This window comes from Nyctibius grandis, chromosome 3 (assembly GCF_013368605.1).
Source record: "Nyctibius grandis isolate bNycGra1 chromosome 3, bNycGra1.pri, whole genome shotgun sequence".
NCBI lineage: Eukaryota > Metazoa > Chordata > Aves > Nyctibiiformes > Nyctibiidae > Nyctibius > Nyctibius grandis.
The window spans coordinates 83,159,101-83,178,806 of record NC_090660.1 but is presented as its reverse complement, the minus strand read 5'-3'; the positions used below and the strand labels follow the sequence as shown (position 1 = coordinate 83,178,806).

Sequence of the window (19,706 nt, the reverse complement as noted above, 5' to 3'; positions counted from 1 at the left end):
GGCAGGGGGATTGGACTAGATGATCTTTCGAGGTCCCTTCCAATCCCTAACATTCTGTGATTCTGTGATTCTGTGATTCTGTGATGTTGAATTGCTTATATACAGTCCTCAATTTCAAGAATTAACAATACAAAGAAGAAATCTAGCCAGAGTTTCTCAAGATCCCTTCCTTTGCCAGGGCCTGTGTATGCAGACTTGCCAATGCACAGATCACTGGGGACAGAGAAAAGGTCTGACACTGATTGCCGAATTGAAGGTCTCATCACTAAATAAATTTAACTCATAAAGAAATCAACAACTTCCCTTGAAAATTATCAGAAAATTAACATTTTACTCAAAGAGTAAGTGCAGTAATTGTGGCTATGATTTAGTGCATTCTTTATATATAATAAATAGGATGAATCACTGCAAAACTGGGTGCAAAACTATGCTGTTTCAATCACGAAACTCTCATTTTCCTGTTGATAATAAAAACTGTATCACATTATGCCTAATCACAGCAGGCCAGAAGACTCCTGTGTGCACAGTTTAATAGCAATATACAGAACAGCTAGGAATTATCACTAGATTAATTGTATATGTAAGAAACCAGACAGTGGAGTGCTGTAGTACGGGTAACACGGTCTTTCAGCTAAACCTGAGCACATGAGCTACTCTTGTGCCCTTTTGTTTTCTAAAGAAGCAGAAAATGCTGGAGAGACCCTGGGTTGTGGCGTAGCTTCACCTCCTGAGTTACCGGCAGTGTATTTGTACTTCTCTGAAGCACGAGAAGTGCAATGTAAGCTGAAACACAATAGTATTCTCTCCCTTATGCTGTGAAGGAGTCATTACAGTACAATTTTGTTTATAACACTAGAAATATACAGCTGAAATGTGTCTATCTCTGCTTTATGTATTTTAAGCCTCAACTTGCCTCCATCAAGTCCTATTATACAGTCTCTGATGATGTTGCACTTCAAGGGTGCAGAGAGAGGTGCTAGAAATCCCCAGGTAAATAGTCATGGAATAACCTGTTTCCACATTCCCTTTGTGCTGTCAGTTAGTCTTTAGTTTATGCACCGGTGGGAAAAAAATATTTATGCCCTTCTTAAATGAAGAAAAACTATTCCTGTTTAAGTACTCTTGTGGAAGTTTTCATTATCCACAGAATGGCTAATCTTTTTCTGAATGCTATTCAAGCTCTTGACTTTTATTATCTAACTCACAAAGAAACAAATGACATAATTTGGGGAAGCTGGCTCAGATACTGCAGTTCTATCAAGATCCTCAGTTTTACCCAAGAAGGACACTCAGAAAACAGAGAGCTGAGGAATAATTTTTAAAGAAATGCAAAGACTCTACATTTTTGTATTCGTGTTTTCACTTCTTACTCAAACAATAAAGCTGGACATGGTTTAAAAACTGTTACATCCTTCTCAAAACTGGTGTCTCAAATACTGCTTTAGCTGGTGGGAGTTTCAACCAAAACTTTTGTAGTACATATGTGTATGAAGCATGAATATAGAGTGCCACAAAAGTTTAACAGAGCAATATACAAATCAAGAAGAGTACATATTATTAATTATCAAGGTAGTACTAATATAAGAATAGTGAAGTCTGAAAAACACACAAAAAAGGCCAGTGTCTTGTAAAAACCCTTGCACTTTCTGCTGCATGCCCCTTTTTATGCTCTTCCATGTGGCTGCCTCTGTGACAGCCATGGGAATGCCAAGAGTATTGCTTCACAGCAGCACGAATGCACAAGAACTCTATAATGAATTTAACTGTTAATAAAAAAGAAACTCATTACCTTTCATGCATAACAACTTTGTATGAGTCTGTAGTTACCCCCTTTGTATTATTCTGCTGCTACTAACACAGGAGGACAGAGAGAGATGTCTGTGGGTTTCATAAAGCTCTGGTGGGGATCGATGCCACAGCCCTCGTGGTAGGGATTACCTCTGGGACTCAGCACTTCCTTCTCTGAAAATGACTCTGTTGGCCAGTGCTGATTGCTTTTCAGCCAGATTTGCAGCTGGGTTACAGGGCTGCTTTGGTGTAGCTTTACTGAGCAATGTGTCTAACTCTAAACCAGAGGTGAACCTGTAATTCAAAGGCAAAAAAGAAGTGTACACGACTTTCATGCTCATTTCACAGTTCATGCTGAGAAATCATTTTTCTTTTTCAAGGTTGTAGAGTGCTAAGCTGAGAAAATGGGCCTTCAGTAATTTTCTTTTAATTGGGAGCCCAGCAGTACAAAGATGGCACAGGCTGGGGTATATTTTGAAACAGCCTGCTGCAGCTAGCACTGTGGCAATAATTGAGTCTAGGTGTGATTGAAGTATAGTCCATCTAATGGCAATAATATGTGCCAAAGTCTGGCGTTCTTTCATAGGTGATAAAAGGACAATTTAACACATGCTATATTTAATTATTTTTTTCAGTGGGTAACACCAGATCAGGATTTCAGTTCTTACTTTAGTTAACTATTGTAGGACTCGCCAATAACTTTGAGTTTTATTGCTGCCAACTTACTTTTTTGTAAGTGTTGTCCAACCTACTTTTTCCAGTTTTCTATGATTTCCTCTAAGAAATTCTCAATTGTGTGAGCAGATTTTTTGAAACTGTTGCTGACACGACTGTGAATTATACAGCTGCAGGTTACAGTTTGGAAATGTACTCCCTTGGTCAAAACTTTTCCTTGTGTTCCTTGTCCCTTTTTACTGGCATCTTCCCCCAGTAATCCTATCAAAACACCACAGTTAAAATTGGAGGGTCCATTCAGGAACCTAAATGTCTGCATCTATGCCATTTTAAAAGTCCTGAGTAACTGAAACACCCTCCTGGAACTGGCAGGCATGGACAGGACTATTGGAGCCTTATTCCTTTGTGGAGGATATAAAGGGGCATCTAAAATGACACTAGACACCTGTGTTTAGGCATCTGAATTGCTTCCTTGGTATCTCTGTTTTGCGATCCTAACGAGGGATGCCTGAGGAGTTAAGTATGGTATTGCCATTGACTCCAGTAGGACTCATGGACTCTCAGTACTTCTTCAAGTCAAGCCATGAGGACTACAACCACTAAAAGACTTGTGTGGTATATAGATGCCTCAGTTCAATCTCACAGTCCACAGAGCCTGCCCTCAACTGTAGTCCTGCTCATGCTGCTTTGGTTCAGGAAGCAAGAAAATGCTCAGTCTGGACTTGGACTAATTTGTCTTAGACTTAATAACTCCATGTGCCCTGTTCACATAGCTCATGCCCACACCCCATCTGTGTTCATACAGGAACACTACCCCCCCTTATATTTCTGGTAGGACTATCTTACATATGTCTTTAGATGTTCTACTCTGGATCCTGCACAAAACATAGATTTTTTATCCAGTGGCATTTTGGCAATGAGATAACCTCTCACTCTGCCTTCCAACAGCCCTGCAATCTTCCCTGAGATACTTACCACTGTATTCCGTGCCTTGAGCCAAACACTGGTTCCTTGGGAACCCCTTCTTGGTCTCTCCCTCCCTGTCTTCCCTTTACTTTTCCCTCTTCAGTGCCCTCCAGCCACTACCATTTTCTGTTTGCTTCCCTGAAGCAGATGCATAGCCTGTCTTCTTGGGAAGCATCTGCTAGTGGATCTCAGGATTATTTCTCTTCTCCTATGGGAACAGCTGGGATGAGTGCTTACCTAATCCCACTCTTATTGTAGTTCTGCTTTGTCCAGTAGCTCATTACTTAGCATAGACAACCCAGATATGGAATAGGCAGGACCAGCTCCCCTCATTGCCTCACAGACTTTGAGTCTCCAACTACCACCTCCCTGATGCGGGGATACGGAGTTTTCTGAGGTAGGACTTTTTCATTCTTTCTTGATTCTTATTTAAGAAAAATAAAATGTAATTTGTTCCTCATCCTTTAGTTCTCATAACTCCATGCATCTTTGGTTCACAAGGGTTACGATAGGCTAAAACTGAAAAATTTTTGTGAGGTCTCTTTCTTGTGTTGACAGAACCTAATTTGGAGAATTACTAAAATAACGTTTTATTTCAACACTTATGAGTGTCATAATTTACAGCCCAAAAAAATAACAGCTGAAACTGTTCCTCTTTGCATGAACTAAGTGCTCATTGACTATGAATGAATATTAATCCTGAATAGGATGAGAGAAAGCAATCTGAGCATGACTTCAGCAGCTGCAGGACTCTGCTGAGACAAGAAGGTTCCTGTTTCAATAAGTGATCATGGTGAGAATGTGTTTTGAGTATTCACAAGAGATTCTTATGATAAAGAATATATATAAAGATGGGTGTACATACTGATTCTGGCATGCTCCCTGTGCATCTTCAGTATCATTTTAATGTAGACTTTATGGATGTCATTTTACTATAACATAGAATCACAGCATCACGGAATAGTTGAGGTAGGAAGGGACCTCTGAAGGTCATCTTGTCCAGTGGTATTATGTACCACTGAGGCACATCTACACCAATAGGTGCAGGGAAAGTCTTGACCCTCCTTTGCACCATGGATGGGCTGAAAAACCTGAGTTGGCAGCACATGTGCTAACACTAGTACCAGGAGAGCTGTGGGACACAGTGTGAAACAAGCTACCACAAACGCACCCACTCCTGGAAAGCAGTGTAGGTGTATAGGTACCGCACAGTACCCGTGTGATTATACTGCTTCTACATCTCAGCTGAAGGGTCAACATAGGCTGCAATGTTGGATTTATTAGCTCAGATCTTTACTAGTTTATGAGTCTGCCTGGTGCTCTCTGTTACTCTGTGTAAATGTGCTTAATCTTTCAGCCATGTGTTGCATTAATCAACCTTCCTCGGGGGGACTGCTGCTGCTCCCTCTGCTTGAAAGGATCCATATTAAGTTCAAATTAAAGACTTTGTCCAAGAGATTCATAAAAAAAAAAAAAAAGGCTGTGAAGGGTAGAGTCTGGTGATACAGGATCTAAAAGATACTTTTGGTATTATAAAGGATCTTAATGTTACATAAGAACAGAGTAGATTAATTTTTTTTATTGCAGGAATTAGTAGGAGGAATTCTGTATTCTAGTATACACTGGTGACCAGATTATCAAAATACATCCTTTTGGCCTTGAAAGGTATGAAGCAAAAAAAAAAAAATTGTTGATAAAAATAATAAAAAAATTTCATCAAGACTTTAGGCTGAAATCTATTTTGCAAATTTCCATCCCCATGTGATTTGGAGATTTTATTTATTAAACCATACAGTGTTGACTAAATTACAAGAAAAAATATACAAAAATAAATAGTTAAGGAAGTTTTATATTTATTTGAATCAGAAATATCTGCAAAGAATATGAAATTAGAGATACTTTTTCAGAGAGACAATATGCCACAGTAGCATGATCCTTGCTCAATTATAGTGATTCATGGTAACTAAACCCTATTCTTTTCAATGGCAAATGTTGGCTTAATTTTCTCAGCATTCCTTAAAACTAAGCCTCAGTGGGTTGCATTCTTAATATTATGCATTTCTGTATTTGCTGTTGGATACCTTCATGGCTTTCTAAATTTTCACCTTCATTGCTATGGAGACCACTAAAATTTTATTATCTTTGCTGGAGGAAATACACACCACCACCTTAGCTTGAAGAGATTAAATAATTTTGCTTTTGTTCACTATTTGCTCCAAAACCTGTTTAACACTGTCAACTTAGAAACACCCCTACTGGGGCATTTTGCTGGAAAGTCAAATATGATTTATGACTTAAACTCCATTACTATGCTGATTATTCACAGCAGTAAAAATTTATACCCAGCATGATGTGAAATATTTAGTTTTAGAACTCTGCCCATAAGGAAACAGAAAGATATGATCTACTGTAATACCAAAGAGCCTTTCAATCTGTAGTGATTTTACCAAGCCAGGATTGTATGGAGTCCTCTCAGATTCTTGCTGCTACCAACAGGAAAAGCCTGTGAGCCAGCTAAATGGCCTCTCCATGCCCTTTGTTCCCTGTCTACAACCCAGAAAGGGTTCAACCTTCTTATTCCGTGACTGCTTGAGGTCTGCAGGTGAAAAACAATCTATAAAAACATTTTTTAAAGAGGAGTTCATAAACTCTGCGAGAGTTTTAGTTCTCTAAAGTCAGTCTCTTGCAACTTCACTGAAAAAAGTGAAGGTTCACACTCCTCAAGGAATTTGTCCTCAGCAGTGAAGATGGGAAGGGATCTCCTCCATCTGCAAGTCTGTGGGTCATGCGTATGTGGGTGTGTGCATACCCACTCACTCATGCTCTTCATTCCTAGGAGGACTCCACTTCAAGGCATTTCTCTTCTCGTAAAAACCTTGTAGTTTGACAGATGAGACAAACCACACACAACAAGTTTATGTCAGGGAGGATAAAAGCCTAAAGTTATGCAGACATGGAACAAGGTTACTGTCTCAGAGTAAAGAATTTATGAGAGAAAAAAGTCTTTCAATGCTTTGCTTTGGAGCCACACTTTAGGGCTCTTAAGGCAAAGACACAGGATTCTATTACTTATGTGGAAAACTCCTCCACTCCTCTAATAATTTTGCATTATTTTTATAATGATTTTCCCAAGAGGTTCAAAACTCAGAATATTTGTCTTTGTCCCTAATGGCAATGAATGAGACTCAGAATGGATCTTCATATGAGCAAATAAAAAAATACTGGAATATAATCCTGACTACAACTTAATTGCGTAAATTATATTTTCTATACTTTGTTACTAATCATGCAAAGGGTTAAGTACTTCTCTGTTCCAAAAATATTTGTAATGTATTGCTCCTTTGCCCATAAAGTGTTGGATTGTTTGACGTTTTAAACATCAAACACTGCAGGATATTCTCCATGCTTATTCTTAGCTGATTGATGCCTTAATTTCAGTAATAATTGCCCTCATGCCCAGTATCATCCAACACAGAATTTAAGATTATCAAAGTGAATTTTTTTGATGAAGTTTATTACATAAGATCTTGACAGACAAGTAAAGAAAATAAATTTATCCTACTTTATTACCCTCTTTCCTCTCAAATCAGATGTATTCCTTATTTAAATTTTCTAGACTATTGAGGATTCTTCTGAACATGGAAACTGGAACCTTTTGAAGCTCTCAGACTACCTTCTCTACTAAAAAGGAATTAGAAATTATTTTAATTGGCTACTATTTAATATGTATTGGGGTTCTTTCTGAATGATGACTTGGCCCTATATTGCGCATAACAGTAAGTTGTTTATAAAGTTCACAAACTTGTGCAAAGTCTGGCATAGCTGTAACAAGGACAACACATTTAAAAATGTAGAAAATTATGTGCCATATATAAATCACACACATTTCAAAGTAGTTTTGCTTCCCAACAATTCCAATGTAGTTTAAAAACATTCTCATAGAGTTTGCGGACAAATTTTCCTTAGTTTGTCTATATAGCAGCACCTTGTGAGTGGAATAATAAACTATGAAACCAAAATGTGTTTGAATACCGAACAGAAAATTATAACTATTATTAACATGGTTTTCATAAGTTATACTCATGCTACTTTAGTGATACATGAAACTTAGAAGCTTCCAAGATTAAGAAAATACATCCCTCAAATTCAATGAAATATCACCACTGCGCCTCTCTCTTTCTCTCTTACCCCACTGAAGAATTTTCTCCTTTTAGGAAACTTGTCACATTTCTTCCTAGTCATTTTTTAATACAGGACTGGTCCTTAAATTTCCAAACTGTTAAAATGATAGCAGTATTTACTACATTTTTCTCCATCTTACTTAAGTACTTCATACTATGGATGCCTGTTTCTTTTGTTCTGCTTGGAAAGTTTGTGAAGCATGGTTGTATTACAGAGCTTTAAATGGTATTTTTCCATTAGAGGAATATATTTTTCCTGGGAAGTTTCTTAGTCAAGTTTTAAGAAGAAATTACAAAACTGAATTAGTGCATAAATCAGAGAAAATATTTATTTACAGACATGTAAAAATTATGTTACAACATTTTAAAGAAAACTGTAATGAACCATCAATCTGCTCTACATGGGCAAATCCTGAATGTTTTAATTCTAACTTGCGGTGGCACCTATTAAAAATATGACTGCTTACAAGATTGTAGCTATCTACATAGTTTAAGTACAATGATTTTTCAGAACTAAAAATGGATCTACAGAGAAAACTAATAAGAACCACAACAATATGTAATACAAGAGTTTACAAAAGTAAAAATATTTTTTCTTGATCCAAACTTTAAAGCTTTTTAGTAAATATTTTCCATTCATGCAGCTGCACAGGTTTGAAACGAATATCTGAAATACACAGAGTGTATAGGTCTGTGTAGAAAATGAATTGGTTTAATTCAGGACTGTTCATAAAGGATTTTATAAGACTGTTGACTATCCAAACTGATTGACAAGATCCTTTATGTTTCCTGTTCTTTCATATTGCAAGGGATGAGCAATGTTAAAAAAAACACAACTGACAAAAACCATGTAAAACAAGTATAGGTAGTGATGGCAAACAACACTGAGCATACCGCATATATGAAAAGTAGAGAACTATCAAGCTCTGTTGAAGCTACCAGCATTCTCTGTAGTGATTTGAAGCAAACATGCCATTAAGAAACCTTGCTAGTAACCAACTGCATGGCACAAGCTTCTGGCTTGCAAATGAAATAGTGCCTCATGGTGTTATCAGAGATGTCTTTTTGTGTTCAAAATATATTCAGGACTTAAACTGTGGTGTGAAACAGTGTCGACACTATGATGCAGTCATTTCTGTGAATATATAATCTAAGGGTAGTGATTGGAAAGAATTTGCAAAAAGTCTAATAGACTGCTTTCTGTGATTGTTAGCTCATTTGGAATGGAGGTCGTGAAGAGATGATACACCTAACTGTTTCTCATATGTAGTTTATTAACACCGACATCAGAACTGATCTCCTCAGATGACATTCTGAATCTTTTAAGTCAGCCAACAGTTTACATAATTGAAATGGGCAAAATACCCGTTGAGCTGCTAAGGTTTGGAGTTCTTTTTTTTAACTGTCAGCCAAAGATGGAGATCCCAAAATGGCAATTCTTTTTGCATTTTTACAGTTAAAAATGATCATAGCCTATACTAATAGATAGAAAGGGGAGAAATATTTCACCCTTTGATTTGACCTAATATTTCACTTACACAGAAGTAATATTTGCTGCACTTTTCTGGGAGAGTCAGCCTTGGTGGATTCTGAAGCTGCATTTCTTTATGCTCAGATGTAACTACATATACTATTCTTTCCTTGATTAAGTAGCTAGGTACTACTCAGCACTTAGGTAAACCATGTAACTCCACAGACAATAGACAATCTAAGTATAAGATACACAAACATAATGGAGAGTGCTGTGATACGTAGTCTCCTAGTGAAGTAAATTCCCACTCAATAATAGATAATTAAATTCAAATGTATGTTCTTCTTCCAAATGTTTGAAGAATATCAGTCCTTCTTTGATGATGGTCCCCATGCTGGAAACCTGACTGGAGACCTTGAGCTCCCACCTCCCACTGTTTGAGGTGAACCTATAATCTCAGAAGCTGCTGTTTTTTATAGAAATTGAAAGTTTGATCTATTAAAGAGTCTCTCTCTGGTACCTTTATTTTTCTCTTGCTTTCAACTTACAGAAAGTGATTGAAAGAGCAAGGCAAGGGTTCATCTTTGTGGTGCTGGATGATACCAAATACCCCTGGGCATGGATATCAGTGGATGTTACACTGGCACACAGCTGGGTCAGAGCTCCATTTGACTGAGTAAGGTACTTCTTAAATTAATGTCTCTCTCTCTTGGAAAGCTGTACCTATTAAATAATTTTTGTCTGCTGCAATCACTTTAAAGACCTGTCTCTTTCTATGGGAGTATATCTCACATAAGGATGTAGATAAAGAAATATCTATTGCTTATTTCATGTCATCTGCAGTGCTAAGGGGTGGTAGCTTTGGGATGGTGAACAAGTTGATACTTTCATTAGAGAAGAAGACCTTGTGCTCATATCATATGCATTTTGATACCCTTAATATCTCAGTAATACAAGAGAAATAATGCATCCATTCTGTTTGAAGGGAAATATGATTTGTTAGAAAGTCTATACTGAGATTCCCCCTACAACTTATGTAATAATTAATTATTCCAACTGCAGGCTTTTAGGAGGGCTTTAGAGGTCCAGGAGTGGAAAGACTACTGCCAGAAAATAAACTAAAAAGTAATCAGTAGGCTAACTCAGGTTGTCAGATATTGGCAGTCTATAATTAATTTACCTGGGTAGACAGGAGACTGACCGTCATGTAAACTTTCCTTATGGTAACAACAAACTGCCCTTAGAGACTTGCAGGGACAGCTATAACAACTATCCAGTGAATGGCATCACAGAGAGTGCTTATCTGAAGAAGGGGATTTATAGGAGGATCCAATTTATGGTTTATCAAGGATTGCTCTCTTATTTTGACATTTTCACTTTTTAGCAGCTATCCCTATTAGTGAACATAATTATTTCCAATGACAAATACAATAAATAAAATAATGGAAAATACCATACAATCTATTTAATTGTGACCTTGTTTGAATTAAGCTGCAAACAAAGAAGTGCAGTATCACCTGACTCTAAATATGGTAAAACAGTAAAACATGCTAATCATAAAAATAGCTTTTAGAAATATACATTTGTATACAGTGTTTCCCACACCTGTTAAATATGTCCTTCATATTGTTATCATACAGTACATTGGCCTTTAAGACATCAAAATTAAAAAAAAAATACCAATAATTAGCCAGAGAAAAACACATTTACAATCTAAACCATAAAAATCTGACAATTGTACAGCTTAGAACATATAAGAAATGGAATTTCTAATATTTGAACAATAACGTCCATTTTAATAAGTAAATTGAGTTTTCATACAAATTGAATCAAAGATGTTGCTAGCCAGTAAGAAACCGCAGTTCACAATTTTCTGTGAGGAAGTCAGAGTTTCTCTTCTCAGCCTTCAGGGGGTTCACACATGACATCTCATCACTTGATCTGTAGAAACTGAGAAATGAAATGTTCACTTTAGTATGAAGGCACAGAATTTCCTCCAGCAGAACCTCAAAGGGAAGCCAAGACAACTGGGGAAAAGAGGGAAGAGGACTATGACTTGACTTTTTCATGAATCAATCAAATATCAATATCTGTGAGACTTTCCCACGTTAAACCTTTGAGGGCTAAAAGAAAAGTCATGTACCTGAAGCAGTGGACAATCAGGATTGTGCCACAGTCCTAAGTTAGACTTCATGGCCCAAAATAACCACAGTGAATCAAGCAAGAGCTGTGGAGGCTGAAGTATACTTCCCCTCAATAATGCTATGCGAACAACTGCGGAGTAATTTCTATTTTCACAGCAGAAAAAAGAAGAATGTATCTTAGCTGCTTTGCAATTAAATGCCTTATTTGCATAATAGCATTCAATCTAAATAAACTGCATGTAGGATTCTTTGCTTTGGTCCCATCGCACTATTTATATACCTTATTCCAGACCATTTACATTGACTGTATGCTTTCAACAATGCTTATAGTCACCAGATTAACGGTTCTTTCCTTGATGGCTTCCCTTTTGACATTGTCTATTTTATTATTGCTCTTGTGTACATGGTGTAGGCTTTAATTGCATATCTTTTGATTTCTTTTGTTGTTTTACCAGCCACAGTGTGAAACAGCAAAAATTCAGTGTCAGCCAACACTTTTGAGGGTCATTCTTCCAGCAGAGGCTGGAGGCAGGTCGCATCTAAAAATCTGAGAGTACCCATTAATGCTAACAGCTTCAAATAGGCATTCAGTGATGTTGTAGGGGAGCACAAGACATACCAGCTCCATCTACCCACAGAAAAACTGACACCACTTTCCCAATCACATCTGTTTGGAAAACTGACAATAGAAAATGTTAACAGAAGTAGATGGCTTTTTTTTTTAAGTGAAATTTTCAACCTAAGGGTTTTTTTTTACTTTTGACAGGAAAAATTATCTCTCAGCCAATTTCTTCTGCACTTTTTTTTTTTGGTTATATCATTTTCTATAACTGAAACTGAAAACAGCTGACAAAACCTGGTGCACTTCTGATCAAAACCTGAAAAATTTTCAGATATTCTTTTCAGTCAATTTCCCCTTCCTTCAGTGAGTTTTAAGTCTGCCTTTTTCTTCCACAGAAATAAAGGGATGATTTCTGTTAAAATTTCCATTAATTGAAAACCTTGTTTTCCAATGAAAAAAGTTTTATCTGAAACATCAGAGTCCTTGCAGGACTGCCCCCCTGCCCTTTGAAGCAGCCAGACATCAGATTTCTCCCTCATTGCAAAGGGAGCACCAGATTTCTAGTTGTACTCTTCACAGGTAACCAGGATTAGGGAGAAAAGCTCGTGTGAGAGATACCAGAAATTTTTCTTTCAGTAAAAATATTCTGAAACTATTATTCTCTACTTGCATGGAGAAAAACCTTCATCTCTATTTTTAGCTCCTGATCCCTGGACAGACTTAACTACATGAAAAATATTTTAAAATTCTCCCTTTAAGTCTGAGAGAGGCCTAATGGTTGTTAAGTAGCTATTCATCTTACAAGAAGTAAAAAAATATCCCATTGTACATCCTATTAGCTCCAGAGAGAACTCCTCTTTTCTAGCCTTTTCTTCACCTATGCTTTGCTGTTCCATTATGCCACTATAAAAAGCAATAATTATGCAAGTAAGAAGAGAGACAGATTTTCAAGTTATTTATTGAAGCTTTTTCCCTGCCAGAAACCTTTCAAGCATTTACCTGTCACCAGCACTAAAGAGCTTCATTAGGTCACTGTTATGAAGCGCTACTGCTAATCATCTGGATCCAAGTCACCAACGCTGCTTTGCTGTTTAGAAACAATGATAAAAATTTACCAACCTCACCAGTCCAAAATCTTGTGTTCTTCCTTCAGTACATGGGCTTGTTATTTGCCTCTTAAGGCAAATAATCTTAAAGGCTGAGAAGAAACTTTAAAATCTGAAATAGTCAAGCTTTTATTTTCCATAGAATGACAGTAACCCAGGGCTATGATTAATCTAGTGTAACGCAATACTAATTTTATTCTATTTCTTTCTTCTGAATAGTATGCAATTTATCAGCTGTCTTTATGGTAGTGCTGATGATATTAAAATACCTCATGATGAGTAATGTTTTTTTTAATATTTTCAGTTCCTTCCTGTTATATATATAAAAAACATCCTGACACAAGAATGAACTGATTTACATTTAAGATAGCAATATGGCTTTCATTTGATGTAGTTCTAACAGAAAACCTCTTTAGAAAGCGTGATTTGAACATAATGCATTTTAAGAATTGAATAACCCAACTGAGCATATAGCCTTGGCAGCCATAGACAATAAAAATGAAACACTATATACTGTTCTAATTGCCATCATAATCTCTGAAAAATGCTGGAGATAGGTTATGGAATATTTATTGGTTCATTTTCCATCTGAAATTCTTTCTGCTGTTTTTTTCCCTATCTGGGTGGCTTTTTGAGCATGAGCTATAGGAAACAGTCGTCTTAGGCATAACGCTGTATTTCAGTCTTCCGGAAATGCTATTGCTACTGTTATTATAGTTCCAGTATGATCCTCCTAGCATTTTTACCAGACTCAAATTATACTAGATTCAATTAATTTTAACTTTACACTATTACAATGTATATAACATTGGAAGGTCAACATTAAATATTAAACACAGCACTAAATGAAAGTGCAGTTCTACTTAATGGGCCCCAAACTACAATAACTAAAAATGATGGAGTAAACCAGATAACATTCAGTAAAACTCTAGAGAGTTTTCCATCTTGTCTTCTAGAGGTTTAACGTTTTTATCACTTACCTCCCCTCGAAGCCTAGATCTGTAGATCTTTAAGAATACCCTGCATATAAAGGAATTTTTTTTTGTGGGAAAGCCTCACCATCACATAACCTGCCAGGTGACCATTTCCTCTAAGCTCTGTGCTTTGTAGTCACCAAGCATGACGCCATAGGAATAGTTTGCACTCTGTATTTCTCCTAAAAGCCTTTTATGAGAAGGCAAGCTCAATATAGGGTAAAGACCTGCAGGCACCATTCTTTTAGAATGAGGTGGGCCATCCCTGTCTCCCCAGCTTCCCCAAGCAGCTGGGAGCCGTAATGGTGACCACCGCTTCTGTGATGGGGGATGCTGCTGGCTTTTCTAAACTTGCTCAGGTGGACTTTATTTGTTTGCAGGAGGCATGAGTTTTGATCTCTGCTAGCTGGATCCAAATAGAGCTCACCTTCTTCCCTACTCTGGTTTATTTCTTCTTCCTTACAATTCTGAAAAAGAGTAAACAGCAGGAATATGTTCCTTGTTCTCCATAAATATCTAGTTTCCTTCTCACAGGGTTTATGGGAAAAGTGTTCTTTACCATGCTCAACTTCCAAACCTAGATGTACAGGAATAAATCTTACTATCTGAGAGCATAAATTCAGCATATGTCCTTGGGAGGGAGTATTAGGAATGCACCGTGACTAAGTGCCACAAAAGATGTACACAATTAACATCTTCCCTTGTAGTACATTAAGAAAATGTTTAGAGAAAAATCCCACAGAATATGAATGTTACAGAATTTACTCTATGGTTTACCCCACAATAATTACAAGCAATAAGAGTATCCAACAAGTATATGCAAGATGATCATCTCACAAAATGCATCTGGTTTTAAACGATTGCTCTGAATGGCTTTTGTAAAAACATTAGTCTTAGAAATTCCCAGAAAATGCAGCTAAACAGTGGATGGATAGATGACGGTGCACATATACACACGAGCTTGAAACCTGAAGCCTCAAATATCCTTCTTCTTGATCTCCTGCCTCTTCTTCCTTGCCAGACAAACCCATTCTCAGGACTGGACTTCTGAGTTTAATAGCTGTAAGGGAGGCATCTGAAGCTAATTCTGACCATTGCTTGGTTTCAGGTAAAATCACATTTCTACCTCTGTCAGGCTCCTGTTGATTAGGAGGCTTCATGCCTGACACCTTCCCAGGTCGTTGCTGGTGTCTGACCAGGCTTTGGCAGTGGGTTATGTGACTGCCATACGTCACTTCCTGCAAAACTGCAAGCCCCATTAAAATGCAGCCACTGCACTATCCTTTCACTGACAACACTGGCCCTCATACTTGTACCTCAGACTGCAATCGTAGTGCAATTGCTTTGATTGCATCTGATGATCACTCCTGTACTGTTGTCTGTACAACTGAAAATACTGAATCCAGTTCACAGATGCTACTACTATGTCCTCTAGGATGGCATACTCTGTTTCATCTCTAATAATTTTTTCTGATTATGAAATGTGCTTTCTGGACAACCAAGAAGGTGAAAAACTGAATCTGTTTGCAGAACAGACTTTAAGAAAACCCAGACACTCAAAGCTTGCTTAGCCATTTTTGATCCAGATTATTTCCCTAAAATGAGAAAAATCAGGATGCATTACAGAAAGCAGTAGTGCAAATTGCCATTCTGGACAATATCCTTCCTTTCTCTTCAGCAGGCAGCTCGCACTGAGTGCAAAACCCAGTAATTTGTGTGTGTAAGGTACCATGGGGGCATGCGACTCTATTGGCTTTTACATAGCATTCATCATCGTGAATGGAAATCCACTAGCAAGGAACAGGGCTTACCAAGGAACCTTGAATTTGCATTAGTTATCACATTGACTCCAAAGCTGTGATCGTTGGAAATACACCTCACACTTTGTCCCTTGATTTAAAGCATGACATCTCTGATTAAGTAACACAGCTATATAGCTGATTTAGTATAATACCCCCATATGAAATGTAAACATGCAGTTCAGTAGATGTTAGCAGGGGAATGTGAATGTGTATTATGGGGTTGCTGCTGTCATTTGTAGCGCTATGTAAAACATGACAGACAAAAATTATGGCACTAAGGAAATCTTTTTGTAGGGAGCTAGTGATAGAATATTCACTGCATATAACAAATAGGAGGAATTATACATTTTGGTAAATATTAATAAAGAATAATTAAAGGAAGCAGCTGCAACTTCTTTAAACCTTTCTTCAAATGATGAAACCTAATCATTATCTTTTGTACTCTGTCAATCATACTTTAATTGCTGAAACCACTACAGAATCGTTTTTCTGTTCAGTGAACAGTTTAATTGCTTTGAAGTGTTAGTACTTATGTGAGTACGTGTGAGAATGGCTGTTTTATTCATCGGTGAAAACAAACTTCTATCTATCTCCTTTGTATTAAAAGGCTCTGTTTTACTCACCCAATAAAAATCATCAGGAAGAATGAGGTAGCCCTATCAAATACTATTTTTTACCCTAGACCAACATATCTTTTCTTTCTGAGAGTCCTGTGTAGGCAGATACGTGATGAATACTGTTTGGTGTAGTGGTGGAGAAAGGATCTAATATTTGGAGAGTGCCAGTAAGGACTTGCTGTGGTTGAGATGATGGTCAGATGTGAGGCTGATGGAATGACTTTGGGATTATAGTCACCATGGTCATTTGAGAGCTCTGTTGAGAGGGAGCTGTGAAGGCAGTAAGGAGGAGAGAAAGAAGTGGATCTGTCCACCTCACTTTATTCTGTGGGTTTTCCTCCTGCTCAACTGCTTTTTGCAGCAAAACCTTCCTTTACAAGGTCCTTTATAGCAGTGGCAGAAGACTCAGGATCTTATAGTGTAGTTTCTGGTGACATTGGGAGGGATCTAAAGCTGGAGACACCAGACCTTCTGCAGAATGTGGAGCTGGCTGCAGGATCTCCAAGCAGGACAACATGGCAGAGGTGGGAAGGTGGTGGTTTTGCAGAACTTGCTGCCCTGAAGCCTTTACCCAGAATGCACTCACAAGGCTGCCCCATGGTTAAGCCATGCTCCCACCACCAACACTCCATTTCATGTTGTCTCTTGGCTAATAAAGCCAAACCAAATGCAGTAAGGCCTCACTGATGCTGTCCACAGAGTTCCCTCACCTTGTACCAGTGTGCCTTAAGAGTAATTCAACACCTTCTTGGGACTGCAAGCACGAGGAATAAACAGGAAGATCTAGACATCTATGTGCGGTCGCAGGGCCATGATCTCATTGCAATTACAGAGACATGGTGAGATAGCTCGCATGACTGGAATGCTCTCATGGATGGGGACGTACTTTTTAGGAAGGACAGGCCAGCAAGGCGCGAGGAGGTGGAGTTGCCCTTTATGTGAGAGAGCAACTGGAATGTATTGAGCTCTGCCTAGGGGTGGATGAAGAACGAGTTGAGAGCTTATGGGTAAGAATTAAGGGGCAGGCTAATACAGGTGACACTGTGGTAGAGGTTTACTACAGGCCACCTGATCAGGAAGAGGAAGTAGATGAGGCCTTCTACAAACAGCTGGACGTAGCCTCACGATCACAGACCCTGGTTCTCATGGGGGACTTCAACCATCCTGCTATCTGCTGGAAAGACAACACAGCTAGACACCCACAGTCCAGGAGATTCCTGCAGAGCATTGTTGATAACTTTTTGACACAAGTGATGGAAGAGCCAACGCAGAGAGGTGTGCTGCTGGACCTTGTGCTAACAAATAAAGAAGGTCGTCTTGGGGATGTGAAGGTTGGGGGCAGCCTTGGCTGCAGTGACCATGAGTTCACGGTCCTGCATGGAGAAAGTAGGCCAATAAGTAGGATTATGACCCTGGACTTCAGGAGAACTAGCTTTGGCCTCTTCAAGGACCTACTTGGGAGTATCCCATGGATTAGGGCTCTAGAAGGTAGGGGCGTCCAAGAGAGCTGGTCAATATTCAAGCATCACTTCCTCCAAGCTCAAGATCCGTGCATCTCTATGAGTAAGAAATCAAGCAAAGGGCACAGGAGACCTACATGAATGAGCAGGGAGCTTCTGGCAAAACTCAAATGGAAGAAGGAAATTTACGGAATGTGGAAAAAGGGACAGTCCACTTGGGAGCAATATAGAAAGGCTGTCAGAGTATACAGGGATGCGACGAGGAAGGCTAAGGCCCACCTGGAATTTAATCTGGCAAGGAGCATCAAGGACAACAAGAAGGGCTTCTTCAAGTACATCAGCAGCAAAAGGAAGACTAGGCAAAATGTGAGCCTGCTACTGAATGAGGAGGGTGCCCTGGTGATGGAGGATACAGAGAAGGCGGAGTTACTGAACAACTTCTTTGCCTCAGTCTTTACTGCTAAGGCCAGCCCTCAGGAATCCTGGGCCCTGGAGGTATGAGAGAAATTCTGGAGAAAGGAAGACTTTCTGTTGGTTGAGGAGAATCAAGTTAGAGATCATTTAGGCAAACTGGACACCCACAAATCTATGAGCCCCAATGGGATGCACCCACGAGTGCTGAGGGAGCTGGCAGATGTTATTGTCAAGCCACTCTCCATCATCTTTGAAAGGTCACGGAGAACAGGAGTTGGTTTGGGAATGTGATCCAGATGGAAATGAGAATACAAGCTGGTCCTATTTTAGACGGGTTTTGCTTGGTATTTTCCTGCATAATACTTTTTTGAATGCAAAATGCATAGTAGTGCATAATATTTTTGTTTTATGTGGGTTTCAAGATACACTCCTTTAAAAATAAAAATTACAAAGCAAAATGGTGGACTTGGGGTTACATTCTGGTTTGCAAATGGTGCAGAATCACCTAATAGCTGAGAAGTGATTAATATAACCCTGTAAAGAGGAAGCAGAGAAGAATTTAGCCTTTAGATTCTCTATATATTAGGGCTGGAACACAACTTACTCATTTTGAAAGACATTATAAAACTGTAGTCTACTTTTAGAAATCAATAGCAATAACAATTTGGAAAATTCAGATACACATATCAGCATAACAGGATGGCTAAGATGGCGTTTGATTAACTTCCAAATCTTCATTTTGGCAGACTGAGCTTGTTTTATTCCTCACTGATTGTTTTTTTGTTGAAATGGCAATTACAGTTCTATCACCTTCTAAAGAACTTCCCTTTTCTGAGGTCCGTAAATGCCTATGTACAGATAAATTCACTCTGCCTTTCATGTTTTGGTATTAATCATGCAGAAAATCTTCTTACTAACACATCTATATTTTCTCAAAAAAAACGAGACCTTTTGGAATAATTGGGTCACTAACTGCAGTGGATCTGCAATTTGTATTGAGAAAATAAAAAATGTTTAAAATTTGTGTCTTTTTTATGGAAAAATAACAACCTTTTGGCTTTTCAGTGTTTACCCCTCTACTTGTGTGAAGACTTTCAATAGAAAAATATTTTCTGTAAGGGTTTTTCATTCAGCATTCTTGAGGCTCAAGCATACTGATAAAGCCTGTGAAATGAGTGTTTTGTAGAGGAACTAAAGCTATTTACTTTCAAAGACTGAGACACCAGGAAAAATGTGTGATGCATGGCATTGCTCAATTTCAGTTAACTATACAAATTTGAGGATTAAGCTGATAGGCCCAAATCCATAGCCAAACACAGACTCAATGGCTGGCCTGAGTCATTGTGGAGGATTTCAGTGTCCCAGTGAGAGCCTAGAAACATGAGCCAGCAATGTTTCCTTCAGCCCAGAAAGCCAACTGTATCTTGGGCTGCATCAAAAGCAGCATGGCCAGCAGGTCGAGGGAGGTGATTCTGCCCCTCTACTCCGCTCTCATAAGATCCCACCTGGAGTACTGCATTCAGCTCTGAGGCCTTGAACATAAGAA

General features: G+C 38.4%; 1 protein-coding gene across 1 annotated transcript in view; it reads right to left on the bottom strand.

Annotated features, from left to right (window-relative positions):
- Positions 1-10,982: 10,982 nt before the first annotated feature.
- Positions 10,983-19,706, bottom strand: part of RALYL (RALY RNA binding protein like) — a 471,140-nt gene continuing 462,416 nt past the window's right edge. The window contains exon 11 of the mRNA XM_068396465.1: positions 10,983-11,031. Within this exon, the coding sequence (XP_068252566.1) occupies positions 11,014-11,031 (18 nt within the window). The 3' untranslated portion in view covers positions 10,983-11,013. The remainder of the gene's footprint in view (positions 11,032-19,706) is intronic.